The sequence below is a fragment of the Amblyraja radiata genome, chromosome 7 (genome assembly GCF_010909765.2).
Source record: "Amblyraja radiata isolate CabotCenter1 chromosome 7, sAmbRad1.1.pri, whole genome shotgun sequence".
Lineage (NCBI taxonomy): Eukaryota > Metazoa > Chordata > Chondrichthyes > Rajiformes > Rajidae > Amblyraja > Amblyraja radiata.
In genome coordinates this window covers 46,295,171-46,316,446 of record NC_045962.1, presented here as the reverse complement: position 1 = coordinate 46,316,446, position 21,276 = coordinate 46,295,171, and the positions used below count along the sequence as shown (strand labels likewise).

General features: G+C 43.7%; 1 protein-coding gene and 1 long non-coding RNA gene across 4 annotated transcripts in view; one reads left to right on the top strand and one right to left on the bottom strand.

Moving 5' to 3' along the window:
* adam23 (ADAM metallopeptidase domain 23) overlaps nt 1-21,276 on the bottom strand; it is a 142,219-nt gene that overhangs the window by 102,361 nt on the left and 18,582 nt on the right. For all 3 annotated transcript variants that reach the window (XM_033024369.1, XM_033024371.1, XM_033024370.1), the window contains exon 3: nt 9,448-9,524. In XM_033024369.1, the coding sequence (XP_032880260.1) occupies nt 9,448-9,524 (77 nt within the window). The remainder of the gene's footprint in view (nt 1-9,447; nt 9,525-21,276) is intronic.
* LOC116975362 lies at nt 1,145-16,137 on the top strand. The gene is made up of 3 exons (XR_004412607.1): nt 1,145-1,156; nt 7,191-7,195; nt 16,034-16,137. It is a non-coding gene; the product is annotated as an uncharacterized LOC116975362 (long non-coding RNA).

The following is a 21,276-nucleotide window of genomic DNA, read 5'->3' as shown; positions in this document are numbered from 1 at the left end:
GGTGGTGAAGTGGATGAAGTCAGTCAGTTGTGTGTAGGTGCAGGAGGTGGCCCCAAAGCAGTCGTCAATGTAACGGAGATAGAGGTCGGGGATGGGGCCCTGGTACGTATTGAACAAGGATTGTTCAACATACCCGACAAAGAGGCAGGAGTAGCTGGGGCCCATGCGTGTGCCCATAGCTACGCCTTGTGTTTGGAGGAAATGGGAGGAGTCAAATGTAAAGTTGTTGAGGGTGAGGACCAACTCCGCTAAGCGGAGGAGAGTGTCAGTGGCTGGGTATAGGTTGCTCCTCTGGTCGAGGAAGAACCGGAGGGCTCCGAGGCCATCCTGGTGGGGGATGGAGGTGTAGAGTGTAGAGTCCAAGGGTAAGTAGGAGGAGGTGTCCGAGAGTTGGCGCGTGGCTTCAGCTTTCCCTCTGAACGCACTGCCATTGAATCACTCCGCAAAAACTATACAGCCACCAAGGGGGAGTGGGCGGCCCCCAGCTTCCAATGAGGTTAAGGGGAGGGCCGCATTTAAATTAACGTTCCGCTTTTTTTCAGCCGGGCTTCTACCCGCAACTCCCCGGCTGGGGTTTTACGCTGCCATCAAGAAGGTATCAAGACCGCAGCAGTGAAGGAGACATCGAGACCGCAATGATGGGGCCGTGGTGGCGGTGAGGTATCACGACGGTGGGTCATCGCGACGGCGGTGCGGCCACCAGGGGAAAGGAGAGGGAAAGAGAGGTGTCGGAGGGATTGGGGTAGGAAAGAAGGAGAGGGGAAAGATCCTGAGGAGGTGAGGAGGGAGAGTGGGGGGGATGGAGGGAGAGTCGGGGGGTTTGAGGGAGAGGTTCGGTGAGCGGCGCGACTCTCGTCAGCAGCGGCCTCTGCAGTCCGTCTGTGTTTTATTATTTTTTGTCTCGTTTTTATGTAGTTTTTGTTTTGTTTTTTTGTTGGGGTATGTGTGTGGGGGGGTGTGGGTGGGGTGGGGGGGAGGGGGTAACTTTAAAATCTTTCCCCTGCACGGGAGACCCGACCTTTTCTTTGTCGGGTCTCCGTTCTCGTTGGGGCTGCAACGTGGAGCGGCCTCCAACAGGAACGACCTGGGGTTCCAGTCACGGAGCTGCCGACTACTCACCGTCGCGGAGCTGGCCGAGTCCGGAGCGGGTGGAGCTGTGGTGGAGCGCTGCTGTGACCCGACCTCCGGAGTTTCGGAGGGTGCAACTGCGGGTTTGGTGGACGGCGGCACCGGGAGCCCGCGGGTCCCTGCTGGGAGACCGCTTTTCGGGGCTTCCGCAATGGCGACTTCTCCCGCCCGAGTTGCGGGGTTGAAGAGCACCTGAGCAGGGCCTTACACCATCGCCCTGCGCGGCTTGGAATGGCCGCGGGACTTTGCGAGCGCACGCCGAGGGCTCTAACACCAAGACCCGATGCGCGACCTTGCATCACCCAGCGTGGCTTTAATGGCTGCGGGACAATCGCCATCGCCAGCCGGGGGCTTTGACTTTGACTCTGACTCTGACATCGGGGGGGAGAGTGCAGTGGAGAGATAAGTTGTTTTTGCCTTCCATCACAACGATGTGATGGATGTTTGTGTAAACTGTGTTGTGTCTCGGGTCTTTTGTTTTGTAATGTATGGCTGCAGAAACGACATTTCGTTTGGACCTCAAGGGGTCCAAATGACAATAAATTGAATTGTATTGTATTGTATTGTAGGAGGGGGTAGGGAGGGTAGTTGACATGTCTACATTCTCTCTCGCCCCTTCCCTCTCTACCCTCCATCCCCTTCTCTACCCCCTCCATATCTACCCTCACTCGCACCCTCTCTATCCCCCTCCCTCTCTACCCTCTCTCTCCCCCCCTCGTCCTCTCTACCCTCCATCCCTCCCCATTCTCTCCCTCCCTCTCCCCCCTCCCTCTTTCTCTCTACCCCCTCCTTATGCCCCTCTCCCTCTTTACCCCCTCCCCTTCCCTCTACACTCCCTCTCTACTCCCCTCCCTCTCCACCCCCTCCCCCTCTACCCCCTCCTCCCTCTTTACCCCTCTCCCTCTATAACCCCCCCTCCATCTCCATCCCTCTCTAGGGATTGAAAGGGAGGGTGAAGAGGAGGAGGAGGGAGTGCTGGCGATGAGGAGCAGCGCCTGCCGATGCCGCGCCTGCACAGTTGGGGGTAATGCGTGAGTGGTGCAATATTGCGTTGGGGGAATGGGTGAGTGGTGGAATATTGCATTGGGGGAGCAGACCCAACGGGTCTGCACTTGGTCTAGTTAAACATTAAACCTGCATATAGCAAGAGATCAATAGCCTTTGCTTAATGTCTTCAAGGAAGTGAATATTCCTTGGGAATCGAGCAGAAAATAATTGAATGTTCATCATCAGATCTTTTTATCTAATGGCATTACCATCAGCAAGTCTCACACCATCAATGCTCTGGAGAAATCACTATTGACCAGGAGGCAATTCATTCACTATACCCACTCTGAGGTTGCCTTGAGAGGCCATCCAAGATAATGCAAGGTTCTGCTCATTAGAAGTAACTGTAAGCCAATTCTTCTGCAAGTCAGAAACAAACAGTATCCCTCAAAACCAAGATAAAAACCCATTGTTTGAAATAATTGAGTTCCCCTTCCTGCTGTGTGACCTCATTTTTTCTCAGAAGTGCATGAACTATGGTCCGTTTTCTGTAGCTCCCCATATTGGTTTATTATTGTCACATGTGCTAAGATATAGTGAAAACTTGATTTTGAATGATATCCAGCCAAATCATAATATACAATCATGCCATACACAAATACAACAGGTAGCACAAAAAGAGAAAATAAACAGAGTACAGAATATAGTGATATAGGCAAGGAGAATGTACTGTTTATGTTCTAATGCCATTGCCATGATCGGAGGCCTGTCTACAAGCCAATGCTTCCTGCCCAGTGGGCACTCCTCCAAACCCACTCCATTCCATATCTTTGCCTCAATGATAGTAACAATTCGGAGCCTCCTGCAACGCAAGTCCACCCACCCATTTTCCACCGAGTCATCAATGTGCACTGGTTAGTCATGCTTTCTGTTTGTAAAGGACTTGAGATGCTTGCTGCTAACGCAGGAGTAATTTAGCTGATGTACACCCATTATATATCAGTGCACATCTTCGGTCTTCCGACAACTGATATCACCATGGTCTAGATCGATGTTAACAGTTTCAAATGACAGACATTTTTACTCTGTAGAGCATTATCTTCATCTGATCCCAATTCACTACATATCTTGCAGGTATCACCCGACAACATTTGCCTCAAGTCAAAAAGCTACAGGTTCAAGTCCCAATCCAGATTCTTGAAAGCAAACTCTAGTAGGAGGTGCTAATGGGCCTGTCCCACTTACACGACTTTTTAGGCAACTACAGGAGACTATGAGGTCACCACACGTTCGCCGCAGATTGCCGGGATGTCGCCTGCATAGTGGTGAGTAGTTCCCGCATTCTCGTAACTAGTCGCGGCTTCATTCTGGTCGACGCTAATTGTTCAACATTAAAAAATTAGCTGCAACCAGAATTTTGACGCCATGGAGATTAGCGAGAATTTTCATGACATAGGTGCAGTGGTAATGGGTTGCCAGGAAGTCGTAGGTTGTCAAGATTGTCATAGGTTATCGCCAGTGCTAACCGGTGAATTCCATTGGCTCATTGCGGAAAAAAAACGTAAACAGTAGTTTTCAGAACCAAGGATATCCGACCGGTAATGATAATGTCCGCCAAGCTTCACAGCCATGTATCTTTGGGTTCTTAAAAAGTTGTCTCCACTCCTTCTCCCCACCCCCTCTCTCCCTATCCCCCCTTTTCCCCCCACCCTCTACCCCTCTCTTTTAAAGGACTTAAGTGACCCTACCCGTACATTGTGCTTTCACCGTCTTAATTACAGTGCCAACCTTCCTGTTCATCGTGGTGTGTCTGTGTCACATTAGCTTTGCACCGTGTGAATTTCACTAAGACAGCGCTCCCCCCGCTTGCCCTGTCCCCTGCCTGCATAGCTGGCTGATGAAGGAAGCGATGTGTGTGTGTGTTCCACTCTGACAGTCGCCGTTCCAGTCGCCGGTTTTTCAGCGACCTGCTATGACTTGACAGTCGCCGGCAGTCGCCTGAAAAATCGCCTAAGTGGGACAGGCCCATAATGCAGCTCCGAGTGAATGCTGCAGGTCAGAAGTGCTGATTCAGACACTGAACTGAGATGGAGGTGCAAAAGATCCCACGGCATGTTTTATTGGAGTGGAGCAGGGAAATCACTAATCTGTAAACTAACAACACGACAGGTTGTCAGTCACTATTTAATGCTGGTTAACTGGTTCCTCATACTGGCAGACATGCAAGCAAGTTGTCAGAGCTCTGAAATGTTGTGAAAGGCAGTATATGCACATCTTTCCTTACAGGCATTTTTGGAAGAGAAACCACCAGCCTACCATACATGAAGACATTGAGAATTGAGATCAAAGACTGGAAATAAACTCAATCCCCCTCCCTCAGGGATGTATTATTCAAGTTCATATAACCTACAGTGGTGTAGCTTGTAGAGCCACTGCCTCAGAGCCAGGTACCTGTGTTCAATCCTGACCTAGGGCACTGTCTATGTGGAGTTTCCATGTTCTGTCTGTAACCAAATGGACTTTCTCCTGGTGCTCCAGTTCCCTTCTATATCCCAAAGACATACATTAATCGGTTAATTGGCTGCTGTAAATTGTCTCTTGTGGGCAGATTAGTGATAGATTCTGGGAGAAGTTGGTGAAAGAATAAATTATGGGATCAATGTCAGATTTGTATAAATGGACGATTGTCAGTTGGGGTAGACAGTGAGATGAATTTCTTGCTTTCATACCGTGTGTCCCTTTTTAAAAGCATAATAATCAGTTCAATCTGTAGAAACAAGCGATTGCAGATGCCGGAATCTGGAGCAAATAAAACAACAAATCTTCTGGGGGAGCTCAGTGGGCCAGTCAGCACCTGTGAAGGTAGAGGCATGGTCAATGTTTCAGGTTGAGACCCTGCGACTAAGAGTGTAGAGGGGAGAAATCCAATAGAAAGACGGGAGAGGGTGGGTGAAACAGGAACTGATAGGTGACAGGTGGAACCAGGTGGGATGATGGTGTGGGGGGGGTGTGATGGGCAGATGGATCAATTCAATCTTGCCCTATGCATAATTAGGTGGTAAAGCATTCTGTTATGCTAAAGTTGGTTCAAAGACCTTGAGCTGGGGAGCAGCGTTTCTCTTCACCCTTCTACTGCTGTGTGGTCAAGCAGGATAAAGTGATAATCAAAGAACAGCTTACTTCCTGAACTGTGGCTGCTAACCAGTTAAACAAAGACACCATGAGGCAACATTTCAAGTGTAGTCCAACAAAGGTTCCTGGGGATACGATAGATGGGAGATGCCCAGAGTGGCGAAACACATAGCCCAAAATTGCAGTCTGACAGAATTAGGTCCAGACTCCACTTGAGACCTATCGAGAGATTGTAAACTCATCAAACTTTTCACACCAGCTGTTGTACACTTTCCTCATTCTGTCTGCACTGGTAGTGGTGAACATAACGGAATCCCACAGCATCTGGAAAAGTCTTGAGAGGACAATATTTTGAGGAAACAAATGGGATGTGATTTGACTGCAGCACAAACACAGTATGCACTGTAGGTGTTGCAGATTAAAATGAATGAGAGGGTCTCTCACTGCTCAACCACTGTAACCTGGATTGTTATGGCCTCCTCACGTACAGAATACTGGGTTATTGCTGGGGAGAAGGGTCATAGAACATAGAACAGTATAGCCCTTTGGCACACAATGTCAGTGGTGAACATGATGTCTACTTAAACTAATGCCTTCTGCTGGCATGCGCTCCATATACCTCCATACCACGCATATTTACATTTATCCAAGCCTCTTAAAAGACACTATTTACTGCTTACTATTACACAAACGGGAACATAGTAGGCAAATGTATGAAAACTGAAGATAATCCACAGAGTATTTATTAAAGTAGTATGTATCTTTAGGCAAAGTGCAGAGACAACAATTTTCCAGCGATTGTTTGGCCTAAATCCAAAAAGTGGAAGGATAAAAAGATACGGGAATGGAATAGGCCGCTGAGGAGGAGGATGTTCACCATCGGGGATCGGCGTTGGCGTTCCACCAGCCCGGCGTGAGGGCCTGTACAACGGGCCGCCCGGTGCGGCGACTGCGGGTGCTCGGAAGGCCCAGACCACGGATGAACATCTGGGAAGATCGGAGGGGAGGCTGGCTGGACTATGGTGCCTTCCTCACCTTGGTGCCACTGTGTTATGTTGTGTAGTGGACTTTGTGTGTTTGTGCTTTTCTTCTTTTTTTAATTTTTTAATTCAATTTTATTTTTAATATGTTTTATTATTTATTATTTATTATTTTTATGATACTGCCTGTAAGGAAAATTCATTTCGTTGTCTCTAATTGAGACAATGACAATAAATTTGAATACAATACAATACAATAAAGACCTGCATTTAGAAAACACTTTGCCGAGTCTCAGGACACCATGAAGCACTGCATGAAGTAGCTTAATTGTCACCAAGAACATAATTAAAGACCAGAAAATACCAACTTTCAAGTTGAGGTGAGCAATAGACCTATCACTCACAGCAACCAATCACCGACAGATGAGATTGCGGTACGGTCTAAAAGCTACACACTGGCTCATCACTGAGGGTGCCACACTCTCATTGCCCAAGAGACTATAAAATGATTAATTATTTTCAGTTCCTCAGTGTTCCAACCAGCTATTCATCAAAGACGGTAATTGATACTTGGATTTAGCTGCATCTGCAAAACCACAAACATGCAGGGAAAGGAAAGTAGATTCCTTTCTCAAATTCTGGTAGCACTCCTGACCTTGCTTTTGCTTTGCATTAACAATTTACCCAGTAACAGAAGACAGGCTTCCAGTTTTTTTTTTAGTTTCTTTCACCACTTCATCCAATTTGAGGGGGTTACCCACCATTAATTGCAAAATAATTTATTCTATTGCAGTACATTCCAGTATGGTCCTCTAAACACCATAGTAAAAGTCCTAAAAATCCTAGCATGGGAAAGTGGTGTAATTTGCATTATATGCAAATTGGCTTCTGCCATTAGAGAAAATTCATATTTCATAATTCATTTCATAAATTCAGGAACATGGCAACTCGTCTAACTGGTAGCAGTGGTACTCCACAGTTCAGTCCAGAAACAGCCTTCACTAGCATTCAAACAACCTTCAATAGCCTTCAAATGCATTCTAACTATCTTCACTATAATTATAGCCTTCAAGAAATTGTCAGCAAACCTTATTAAAATATTTTGGCTCTCGAGAAGACTACTAGAGGGTTATAGAGCATTTGAAGGCTTTTTGAAGGCTGGTATGCCTGCATAACCTGTCATAGTAATTTCAATAGTATTAGGCATTCAAATGCATTAAAGTACTCTGCTTTGTAGGTGTATGAAGGGAATCTGAATATTGTGTATTTAAGAAAGGGTAATTACCCGATTGAACCCTAACCTTAACTCATGAGTATTGTCTCTATTTTCAAATGAACAACAGACAGCCATGGCTGAGTGTGTTTTCTGCAAGAACATGGCCAGGATACTGTAATACGATGAGAAAAAGGGAGCAAGAGTATCAACAAGGCCAGTGAGCAGCAAGGAAGTAGTATAAGAACTCATAAAGGTCAGCGAGTGCACACAGAATGCAGACAGGTTTTCACTCATTCACAGACGATTGCAAAGGCACAGGAAAAAGTAACTGATGAAGATCAGCGCTCACCATATGTCCTTCGGTCAGAAACTCCAACATTCCGTTTCGACAAGCACTGCTTATTTTGCGGTAAACCAGCTCCTTATTGAGCAAAAGCGTGATGGCATGGATATCTATTCAGTGAGAACTACATCATTCCAAAATACTGTCTTACATTCATGTGAAGAAAGGAAAGATGAATGGTCTACGCTAGTTGCAGGCAGAATTGCATATGCTCAGGATCTGATTGCAATTGATGCAATGTATCTTCAAAGCTGTAATGTAAATTTCAGGACTGGAAAAAAATCCTCAGCAACATTCTTCTAAACTAGGTAATGTTGCAAAGAAACAAAAGCTTGGGAGACTGAAAGAAGTAGAAAGACATGAAGCATTCCTGTTGGTTGCAAAGTACCTGGAGGAAAATGATGATGAACAAATTACAATAACAGAATTAATTGAGAAAATGGAGACCTGTCTTAAAGGTTCAGAGGTTGCAGCTTATGGCTTCATACATATGAAAAATAAGCTGGTGGAACATTTCAGTGACAACATCATTATCACTGAGCTGAATGGGAAGCCAAATGTTGTAACTTTTAGACGAACAGCAGTAAATGTTCTCCATGACTTTTACCAGGAGCAGAGAAAAAGAGGACCCTGATATGGAGAAGATACGAATAATAAACATTGCTGCCAAACTTATCAAGAGTGACATAAAGGCAGCTGACTCTTCTAATGATGTATATCCAATTTTTATTTTCTCTGATTGAAAAAGCTAAATCATGCAAGTTAAACTCACAATATTAATCTGCAAATATGTTCATAATTTTCACAGATCATGAAAACATGGTTTTGGATACTTGAATTGCTGCTTATATTATAAATGACTGGAAATTATGAATTTTCTCTAATGGTGGAGTTAATTTGCATATTGTGCAAATTTGCATATTATGCAAATTATACCACTTTCCCATGCTAGGATTTTTCCAGACTTTTAGTATGGTGTTTAGGGGATCATATTGTAATTCACTGCAGTAAAATAAATTGCAATTAGTGGTGGGTGAATGTACTACTTTGACTGGACTAGACATGAAAATGGGGTGGAGAGAGAAAGAGGGAAAGATAGATCAGCCATGAACAAATAGCAGTAGAGCTGAATGGTGTAAAGGGCCTGTCCCACTTTCCCGAGTTATTCACAAATCCTCCCGAGTTATTCACAAATTCTCCCAAGTTTTCAAACTCGCAGACTGTTCGTAACGAGTCCGTAGGAAGTCGTAGGAGTCTGTGGATATATCGTAGCGACTCATGCCAGCCGTAGGTACTCGGGGCATCAGGTAAGTCGGGACATCAGGTAAGTCTTTTCCAGCCTGATAAAAAATGTCCACGAGTAAAAAAATAGCCCCGAGTACTTACGGCTGGCATAACGAGCCGCTACGATATATCCACGGATTCCAATGGCCTCCTACGGACTTGTTACGAACATTCTGCGAGTTTGAAAACTCGGGAGAATTCGTGAATAACTCGGGAGAATTTGTGAATAACTCAGGAAAGTGAGACAGGCCCTTAACTCTGCTCCTATGACTTATGAACTTACACTATCAATAGACTATTCAAATGATTAGCATCTATTGCTCAAGTAAACCAATTACAATCCATGTCTCTGTGTGCACAGGGAAGTTGGTACTCACTGGTTCAGTGTAATATCTAGGATAAAGGTGGTGTCAAAGGCCTCGATCTGGAAACTTGCATGAGTAAGATGCACAGCCTGTGGAAGTAAGCGAGAGAGAAACGTTAACAATAATCTTACTAACATAGGCCTCGACCATCACTTTTTATATGACAGTCTGCTTTAATCTTTAAAAATCCAATTATACCATAGCATATTCATGTAAATGTTTTCTGTTAATACCATTACTTGACATTAGAACATTCCTAGGAAGGGTATATCCAAGAGAAGAGCAAGTTTCATTCCCAGCACATCCTGAATGAGAGCAGCATAACCAATCTCCTGACCAGACACCAACTATCCGATGAAAATGGCCTTTCTCAGCACCCGGGTCGTGCACCTGATTGGAAGTTCTGGTAATGAAAGTCTTTCAGGGAACTACCCCCTTGAGTCCACCATCTCTTTATCCTGAGAGCCTCCGATCACATTTGCTTCAGACCACTGCCCGATTGATTTGTGATGAAAAGTTCCCCTTGTGGATAATGTGTTCTAAGAAGGACACGCGATATGGAATGGCCCAAATGAAACATTCTGCCTTTTGCAACAGGGGAGATGGCCAGAATTTCAGCACAGTGATACTTGGTGCTTGCATATCTTGCGCCTGTATGTACCTTGAAGCAGCCATTATGTTTGGGACATTTTGTTAAGGTTCACTTCTTAAAAACAGACAACGCGCAATGGGTTAGGTAAACCAACTCAAGCTTTACTGATCATCAGCCGGCGAGAGTGTCAGGGATACAGAATCAAGTATGCAACAGACACTTGACTCTCCTGAGCCACCACTCTAATGAACAAAGACATACAGGATCTTTTATAGTGTTTTGGAAACATGGTCACATGCTTATACAGAGTTGCAGCAATGACATTCAACGCAATACTCAAATCAATCAGTCTGAACCCATTCAAAGCATACTTGTCACAATACAATATAGTTGTCATACTGGGGTTAAATCAATCACAAACTTTAGTGACAAAACCCCTAAACAACAGGAACTTAGTCAAAAGGCCAACATTTACAATTCATTCTTAAACAATGTAAGAATCATTATCAGTAACACCACAGAAGATTTCTGTTTACAGAAATTCCCGAATCCACATGAAACACATCCTCTCCCACGATTGTTAATTGTCTTTTCCCTGGGCATAACAGGAAGCACTATCAGAAAAGCTTGGTATGCAGGCTTCTAGCTTCCTGATCCCCATAGTTCCTCTAATATGAACTGTTAGTTCCTCTAACAGAATTATAAAACTTCAGTTTATTCAGAACCCAAAAAAGTCAAGCTAATCTTTTATTTAATAAAATGTTTTACACTACAATTCCTTACATAACCAGAATATTCTCAATTTCCCCTCTTTCTCTGGAGGTCTGCAGATGTTATTTCTGAGCTGGGGGTACGTGTGCCATATCCTGCCAAATGCAGGGACAGCTGGTCAGGCAGCATCCCTGGAGAACATGTCTGAAGAAGGGTCCCAACCTGAAATGTCACTTATCCATGGTCTCCAGGGAAGTGTCTATCCCAAGCCCCCCAAACTCCTCCACATTCCATGTGTAACAACCATGTCCTTGAGCAGTGCAAGGCTATCAGGGCTCTGGTCTGAGTTGATCATTTCTCCCAGAGCAGACTTGGCTCAGGTGGTGATGGCCTCATGCTGAATCTTACAATCCATATTAAGTGAAAAGAGGTGTGTTGCCAGTTTCTGATCCCTTCCCTTGAATCTTGCAGGCGACCATTATGATGCCCTTCCTGACATGCTTCCTGCTATGAACAAAGCACAACACACACACAACACAGGTTTGGCCCATCCTGTCTCACAATCCTCATATACAAACCCCCATATCCACATCTCTGGGCATAAATAGGCACCAACAATATGTCCTGATCCAATCACCACATAGCTAAGAAAGCATACCAACACCTCAACTTCCTCAGAAGACTAAGGAAATTTGATGTCTCCATCAACTCTCATCTACAGTGGCACCACAGAAAGCATCGTATCTGGATGCATCGCAGACCAAAATGGAAACTGCCCTGCCGAAGACAGCAAGGAATTGCAGAGTTGTGCACGTAAACAAGTTCATCTTATTAAAAGCAGCATAATCACTCACACCCACATTCACACTATCATCCTCTCTTCTTCCATGGAGCAGAAGATATAAAAGCTTGAAAGCACACATCATCAGATTCAATAACAGCTTCTTCCCTTCTGTTATCAGACTCCCGAACAGAATTCTCATATGCTAAGGATGCATTTCCAATCTATTAATCTGCCTCGCTGTGGCCCTTGCTCCTGTTTTTTTTAAGCTGCACTTTTTCTGCAGCTGTAACACTATATTCTGTACTCTTGTTTGTTTTCTCTTTTGTATGACCTGATGTCATCATGTATCGATGCAAAGTGCTGGAGTAACTCAGCAGGTCAGGCAGCATCCCCAGAGAACATGGATAGGTGATTTTTCAGGTCTGGACCCATCTTTAGGACTGATTTTGGGTGGAGGGGGGTGGGGGAGTAAAGGAAGTTGGAAGGAGGGGCAGGACAAAGCTTTAAAGATAATAGGTTCAAAGGTTATTTCAAAGGTTATTTTATTGGTCACATACATAGGTGAACACAGGCAAGGGTTTTTTTTTTTTAAATAGAAGGCCAGGGATGAAAAAACAAAAGATATGAGATAAAAGAATTGAAGAGTTATAAATTGTGAAGCCAGAGGAAGGAATGTAGTTGGAGTAAACCAGCATCTGTTCCTTTTTTGTAAGCCAGCGTCCGCAGTTCCTTATTTCTACATAATCGTGCATGGTATGAATTGCATGGATAGCATGCAAAAACAATGTTTTTCACTGTATCTCTGCATATGTAACAGTAATAAATCAATTCCACATTGAACCAGGGTCTTTGGATCTGTGAGGCAGCAGCTTTACCATCTGTTTAAAAGTGCCAACCAGCTGCACTACTGTGCCATCCAAATGTGCTGCTTGGTAACCAATCAATTGTGCGGTAAACCCAGCCAACCTTAAAAGTGAATGCAGCTGTTGGAAGAAGCAATAATCAATGGGCAACAAGCTCAACTGGCAGTCAGAAGGTTTTCAAGGTTTCAACGTCATTTTGTTGTCACATGTACACCAATTAAAGTGAAACTCGATTACCATATAGTCTTACTAAAAAATGCAACAAGACACGCAACTACATAAAAGTTAACATAAACATCCACCACAGCGGATTCCCCACATTCCTCACTGTGATGGAAGGCAATAAAGAGTGTACTTCAATAAATAAACGAGCGATTGGCAGCAGTCAGCTTTGGAACACAACTACCTGTGATTGTCAGGCGGCAAGGTGCAATGACGGCTGTCAGAGCACAGAATTAGAGTCATACAGTATGGAAGCAGGTCCTTCGGCCCAACCTGACCATGCTGACCAAGATGCCGACTAAGCTTGCCTGCATTTGGCCCATATTCTGCCAAACCTTTGCTGTCCATGTAGCTGACCATATGTCTTTCAAATGTTGCAGTTGTTCCTGCCTCAACTAATTACCCTGGCAGCTTGGATGGCTTTTGATCCGTACAATGCAGCCGGGTATGTCGATAAAGGGTGTCATGCCGTTGGGGTTGTGATGGGCTGCTGAATGGATTCAAGATTCAAGAGAGTTTATTGTCATGTGTCCCAGATAGGACAATGAAATTCTTACTTTGCTTCAGCACAACAGAATATAGTAGGCATGAAGACAGAACAGATCAGGTAGGTAGTTGAGATTCATGTAGGCCAGCGAGTTACAGGCCAGCTGCCCACAGCCCCACTGTACAGAGTGGGGTGCCGGGGATTAAAATGGGAAATAGTAGTTACCGTTCCCCCAACCCAACACTGCGGGAGGTTTATAAACACAGCACCACATCTCGATTATTTTTAGGCTGCACTTCATCTCAAGAGCTCAAATGATTGACGGGTTGCTGTCATCTCGTGATCTGATGTTAAATTCCTGTTTGAATTAACAAAACATTGTGGATGCTGCAAATTGTCCCGTTGGCATCTGTTTGCATGTACAGGTCCACCACTGATTTTCTGGCAACTGGTGGTCCCCCTTTAATCCGGACAAAATTATGAGAGCGTGCTTTAAATCTTCCCCCTGGAAATGTGGCACCTTGGCTGGGTGAGACGGCCAATTTTGGCCTCATTGGGACTTCCGCAGGTCGAATCTGTAACCACCTGTTAGACACTGCCTGAAGTAGGCATGGTTCCCCTGCTAGAGTGGGTGGAGACCAAAGATACTAGAGGAGCCAGGAGTCACTGAACCACCCTCCCCCCCTCACCAGCAACTTGCAGACAAACAACAAGTCCAATACACTTGACTGGTATACAGAACCAGGTGGCTGAGGAGGTGTTGGGATGGAAGTTAATGGTGGGGGAAAGGGGTAGGGAGATTCCAGGCATAGTGTCTGAGCAGCTGAAAGGTGTTGGGATGGAAGGCGGAATGTGCCTTTATTTAAGAAAGGATGCAAGGGGTAAGGAATCACACAAAGCACTGACAATGCTGCGGAATTTGACTGGGTTTTGAAGAGGGGATCGAGAGGATTGACAAGAGCAGGGCAGCAGACGTTGCCTACATGGACTTACAAAAGGCCTTAAACATCGCACTGCATGGTAGGTTGGTCAGAAAGGTTAGAACACATGCGATACAGGGCAAGCTAGCTAACTGGTTAGGAATGTATGTGGACATGGAGTCCAAGGTGAGCTAGACAATTCAAAATTGGCTTGTTGGAAGGAATCGGAGGATGGTGGGCGAGGTTAGTATTTAGATGGGAGGCCTGTGACCAGTGGTGTGCTGCAGGGATCAGTGCTGGCTCTACTGTTGGTGGTCATTTGTATTAACGACTTTGATGAGAATGTAAATGGCATGATGAGTAAGTTTGCAATTGCCACCAGTATGGTGTAATGAAAGTGAAGGAGGTTGTCTAAGATTGCCAGAGGGCCGCAATCTAATGGGGAAAGTGGGCTTGGGAACAGCACATGGAATTGAACATGACGAGTGTGAAGTGATAATTTTTGAAAGTTAAAGCAGGCAGGACATACACAGTGAATGGCAGGGCCCTGGAAAGTGTGTACATGTCCTTATTTTCCAGTGTGATGGCTGGATAGGTTGCTGAAGGAGGCATATGGTGATTCCTGCCTTCATTGTCAAGGGCATTGAGTACAAAAGTTGAGACGTCATGCTGTACAAATCATGTGGATGTGGAGAGGATGTTTCCACCAGTGGGAGAGCCTATGACCAGAGGCCATAGCCTCAGAATAAAAGGGCGTACCTTAAAGGAGATGGAGAGGAATTTCTTTAGTCAGAGTGTGGTGAATCTGTAGAATTCATTGCTGCAGAAGGCTGTGGAGGCCAAGTCAATGGATATTTTTAAGGCAGAGATTGATCGATTCTTGATTAGTATAGGTGCTGGGGGTTATGGGGAGAACGGGGTTGAGAGGGAAAGATAGTTCAGCCATGATTGAATGTCAGAGTAGACTTGATGGGTAGAATGGCCTAATTCTGTTCCTATAAACTTGTGAACATGAATTCAGTGGCTGGAATACGCTTTATTTATTATGTGCACGTCTGGTTGCCACTCTAAAGGAAGGATGTGATGAAGCTGGAGAATGTGCAGAAAAGATTCCCTAGAATCATTACTGGGACTGTAAGTTTGTGTTATATGAAGTGGCTGGATAGGCTGGGACTGTTTTCTCTGGAATATTGGAGGCTGAGGAGTGATCTGATGGAGATTTACAAAATCGAGGGAGCAGATAGGGTGGATGGTTGTTGAATTTTCTAAGGGTGGGGAAGGGTGGTCTAAAACCAGAAGGCATGCGTAGGTTTAAGGGGAGAGATTTAAAGGAGACTAGAGGAGTGAGTTGTTCCACAGAGATGGTGGGCTGTACATTTTTTGTAGACAAAGTCAAGCATTCAATTAAAAACTAAGCTACTTTTAACAATTAATCTACCCAATGTTGGGGACATTTTTGCTTGCAATATAATAACTAAATTCTAAATGCAAACACAGAGTGGTGAATCTCTGGAATTCTCTGCCACAGAAGGTAGTTGAGGCCAGTTCATTGGCTATATTTAAGAGGGAGTTAGATGTGGCCTTTGTGGCTAAAGGGATCAGGGGGTATGGAGAGAAGGCAGGTACAGGATACTGAGTTGGATGATCAGCCATGATCATATTGAATGGCAGTGCAGGCTCGAAGGGCCGAATGGCCTACTCCTGCACCTATTTTCTATGTTTCTATGTTTCTAATCTTCTTCGCTCTTTATTCTCCCGTGGTCGAACCATTCGCAGTCGGAGTGATCAAAGCTCCCGCAGCCAGCGATCAAAGCTCCTGCGTTGTGGCGGTCGAAGCTCCTGCGACTTGGAGCTCCTGAAGTCGGTCCCTAACCAGGGACCATGACTTCCGATTCAGATTCAGATTCAATTTTAATTGTCATTGTCAGTGTACAGTACAGAGACAACGAAATGCATTGCTTTATTTCTACATAATCCATGATGTTAAGTCTGCAGGCTCCCACAGTTGGAGCTTCTAAGGTCGATCCCTGGCAAAGGGATCGCCAGCTCCGCAATGTTAGGTCCACAGTCTCCCGCGGTTGGAATTCCCCGAAGTCGGTCCCCAGCAGAGGCCGCCAGCTCCACGTTAGGCTGCAGTGCGGACGGAGATACGATAAGGAAAAAATTGCATCTCCGTCAAAGTAAGAGATTTTAAAAAGTTTCCCCCAACCTCCCCCACCCCACAAAACATACTATAGAGCACTGAAACATACATTTAGCACATACTAAAAAACAACAAAAGGAAAAGGACAAGACAGACTGTTGGCGAGGCGGCCATTGCGGGCGCCACCTGGTGGTTTTTGGTCAGGAGTTACATATACACATTGCCTTTTTATTTTGTGGTGGAAGGGGTTGCAAAATAATGTGTTTATATAGCACTGGGCAGCACATAGAAAGATCCCACCACTGGAACAATACCATGATCATTTTGTTTTTTTAACAATGCTTGCCGAGGGCTTGTGTAAACCTTCCTGAAGGACCCTGGTCATCCCCAGATGAAAGAATAACATCTTAAACACAACTGAGTCTCCTCCTAGCAGGCAAAGCAGACCACTTCCAAAAGACGTGGTCTGCATTTATGGAACTATTACAAGCATAAGGTGCAATAGTAATTAAAAAAATAAATGGTACCAGGATCTGGTAACGGGGGGTAAAAAAAAAAACACGGTTGGTATATCCTTTTTTGCGGAGTTTTGTGTTATAATAGAGCGATTGTTTCTCCTTTTTTTTCTTTTCTTTCTAGGGTCTATTTCCATTCTTTACTTCCTCCTCTAACTTCTTCTCTAAGGGGCTTTCTTTTCCCAACACTTTCCTGCACCTTCACGACTCTTGCTCACTTTCCTTACTTCTTTTATTTCTACCTTTTTTAAAGCTCGAAAAATGAATAAGATATATGTAATGTGTATTACTAGGTATGTTGCAAAGCCTACCTGAAGCGTCGCTGAAAATCTGTCGCTGTGGGTGTGCGCGATTTTGGCGCCGTTTAGAGGGGGGCGGGTTTAAAACGTGATTTTCTCTAGGCTGTTCAAATCGAAGATGTTCAGCCTAGTTAATTATTAACGAAAAATCGCTGGAAGACCCCGTCGCAAAAGCTATTATTAGTTTTAAAGGCCTCGTATAATAGTTATAGTAGTTTAAAAATCAATCTCTAAACCCGCGACCACCGGCAGCTGTCAGGGTTGCATAGAGCAAATAATAGAAGGTAGGCTGCTTATTTTTACATTTAAAAAGGGCTTCTTAAGATCCCTTTATACAAAGTTTAATGTTGCGAGTAGCTCATTTTGGGCGCATTATATCCTGCAGTATTTTTCTGGGCATTTGAGGGCACAAATCTACTGCAATGTGAACGTTCTAAACCAGCGCGTTCACAGGAACCCACTAGAAAGCTGATTTAAATTGGACTTTAATTTACAGCAATTAAACACTAAATTCCTTCCATTTGGCCTATAAATTAATGTAAATGAGATTTAAAAATCATGTTTTATTGTGAATTATTTATGAATATTATTTGGACACTTAGGCTATTTAAAAATGTTAATCATTTATTAAGAAATGGATAGATGTTTAGATCTAGTAATTGAAGTTTGAAATTAGCTACACTTGGGTAACTAACTAATTATATGCTTTAATTTCAGGTCATCCAAGAAAGATTATTTTATATTTGTTTCAGAATGGTTCAATCTACGATAACTGAAAATTTCATTCAGTTCTCTTAATTTTTAAGAAGGTTATGGGCTTTTGACTGTCCACGATCACAGCTTTTTTGTTATGTCCATAGAAAATCAATAGGGAACAAGATGCTCATTTCCCAGTATGAAAATGGCCATAACTTGAGATATGAAAGTGAATTAGGTGTCAAATTAAACTTCTTTTTATGCTTTATCTGATGGGATAAATTACAGACTTGATTTTTTAAATCTCAAAATTTTTAAAACACAACTGAGTTCAAATCCAGCTCTAAGTACACATGGTGACCCAAGGAAAGATGGCGCTACCAAAAACAGAAATATTTTGCACAAAATTCCAATAATCCGACATAAATTTAATCGGAAATTCTGGCATCTGGGCACTTAGCTCGCTCATTAGTCCAGAATTTGAGCCACCAAGAAGAGGGTTGAGATTAGGAGCATTAGGGTCAGGAACACGAGTTGGATCTTGGCTACGGAGTGCCGTATGTTTCAGGCTTCCTTTAAACTCACTGGGGTGACAGGAAACTTTATTATAGTAGTATTTCGCCTGGAAAGATAGTGAAATTACAATGGCCCATTCTTAGTCATGTGTGTGACCAAAAATATGAAAAACTGGAATACATCTCTTTAATTCTGAAAGCATTACAGGTATATTGTTTTGTACTGTATATACAATTCATATTTGTTTTAAAGTTTATCAAGTAAGATTTTTATGTTATGCTGACAATGTTTGTTTAGGGTCAGAGGTCAAATATGACTGGCCACGTGTGTGACCTCACACGGAAGCATTTTTTTCATAACTCAGTTTTATCATACAAACTCTGTGAATTTTAAAAAGCTAGAATGTTCATATATTTAGCAGACATGCATGAAAGTTCTGTAGGTAGGAATAAGGCAATGAATAAGATTAATCTCTTACAAGCACGTTTTAATGTATTCCTTTATGTGATGCCATCTGGTCACATGTGACATTTTGGTTCACTTTCCAGAGTCTGGAAAATCTGCTATTTCAGCATCAAAGTCTGAGAAGTACCCGATTATCAGAGTTTTAGTGGAATCGGCAAAATGACTGATAAAAGATCATGATAGCTGACTCAAGTAAAGAGGAAAAACACTGCACGTGCAACTAGGAAGGTCCCTCGTGCTGATGCAACTCAGCAGGTCAGGCATCACCTCTGGAGAACATGGATAGGTGACATTTCGGGTCGATATCCTTCTACAAACAGAATGTCCTCCGATCCATGTTCAATGAGATTGCTGAACTTACTTTACTGAGTGGGGGTATCCTTCAAAATTACTTCACTGGCCAAAACAAGTCTAGGGATTTGTTCAAACATTCAGGATTATATAGAAAACAAAGTTAGAAGGCAGATCTTATAACACCTTTCAGCCCCTCAGTCACATGCGGGCTACCATTAGAACATTCCATCAGTCCCATTGCCCCCTCTCCATTTCCTTGTAATCTTAAGTTTAGCTCTCTCAACTCCCATTTGAGTATTTTGTTATCTACCAACCCCAAGGATAAATTACAGGGGCTAATTAACCTACATACATGTCTTTGAGATGTGGAAGGAAAATCATGTGTGTGCAAAGTACTATTGATACTGAGTCATTATATATCATAACAAGTAATTTCAGTAGAATATATACAGAGACAATCAAAATGAGTACTGTAGGCTCCGTCGTAAGTTGAATTAACCAACATGGCTGCCCGCATTGCACCAGGTGGTAGTGTAGAAACCTGACATCGATTATGGATCATGTCAGCAGCAAAACCAGACACAGACCAAATCAGCAATACTGTTTGATTGACAATGTGCTCACAGGGAGACCATGTAAACTCCACATATATAGCACCGAATGTTGTGATCGAACCTGCATCTCTGGCACTGCGAGACAGAAGTTCTACCTGCTGCACCACCATATGATCAATAACCTCTTGAAACTTTGAGAAAGGTACTGATTATGATACAGTGTGGTAGGGTTTGCTCACACAGTTGTGACCAACTGTATCTCAAAACAAAGTTGTCAGAGTTCATCGTGATTTCTCGCAACCATTAACAAAAAAACCTTTGCTTGCTAATTCTCAGGCTTGATAGCTAATGGCCTTTTACAGTGTAGTCATCTGAATTTCCGTTAAAGGTTCGTAAGTGTAATCACTTGCTGACAAAATATGGGTTTAATTTCAGTCATGACGATGTCATCCACTTAAACTCCACCTGGAGGTCACCATTTATTGAACCTGATCTAAGTATATCAATGTGAAGCATGTGCATAAAACACACCTTAATCTTACGGGGGCAAGTGCAGGGCAGTGCTAATGGAGCTTTCCTGTGCCAATTAATGCTAACACTCAAGTCACCACCTGCTGGCAGTGAGCAGGAGTTCCTGTAAGGAACAAGACAGTTGTTTCAACAAAAGCAGTGGCTTAAAAGGAATACAGGTAAAACATCGATGTTCTGGCACCCTCGGTTCCAGAGCCTTTCTGGATTATCCGTTTTTCCAGACCAATAGAGATCACATGTCAATGAAACAACAATACACCCCATGCCCACTAATGACACCCTTCTCGTGTCTCTAAACCACCAGAGAGTGCCGGAAACTTAATTAAAACAAATAAAGTGTAAGCCAAATGTGAATGGAATGACCTGCTGACCCATCTCCACCTCCCACAATCTCCCCAGCTGTTTAGAGCTCACTGCATGGTCCAGTGACACAGATGTTGTTGCGGCTCATGTTGTAGCTCATGGGGACAACGCTTTCATCGGGCCGCAGTCACGGACAGAATATAACCATATAACCATATAACAATTACAGCACGGAAACAGGCCATCTCGGCCCTTCTAGTCCATGTCGAACACTTACTCTCACCTAGTCCCATCTACCTGCACTCAGACCATAACCCTCCATTCCTTTCCTGTCCATATACCTATCCAATTTATTTTTAAATGATAAAATCGAACCTGCCTCCACCACTTCCACTGGAAGCTCATTCCACACAGCTACCACTCTCTGAGTAAAGAAGTTCCCCCTCATGTTACCCCTAAACTTTTGTCCCTTAATTCTCAAATCATGTCCTCGTGTTTGAATCTTCCCTACTCTCAATGGAAAAAGCTTATCCACGTCAACTCTGTCTATCCCTCTCATAATTTTAAAGACCTCTATCAAGTCCCCCCTTAACCTACTGTGCTCCAAAGAATAAAGGCCTATCTTGTTCAACCTTCCTCTGTAACTTAGGTGCTGAAACCCAGGCAACATTCTAGTAAATCTCCTCTGTACTCTCTCTATTTTGTTGACATCTTTCCTATAATTTGGCGACCAAAATTGTACACCATACTCCAGAATTGGCCTCACCAATGCCTTGTACAATTTTAACATTACATCCCAACTTCTATACTCATTAACATTACATCCCAACTTCCATGGACTTCCCTCACTTTCACCTGCTGCTGAGTCATAGAGTAGTAAAGTGTGAAAACAGGCCTTTCAGCCCAACTTGCCCACACCAGCCAACATGTCCCAGCTATACTAGTC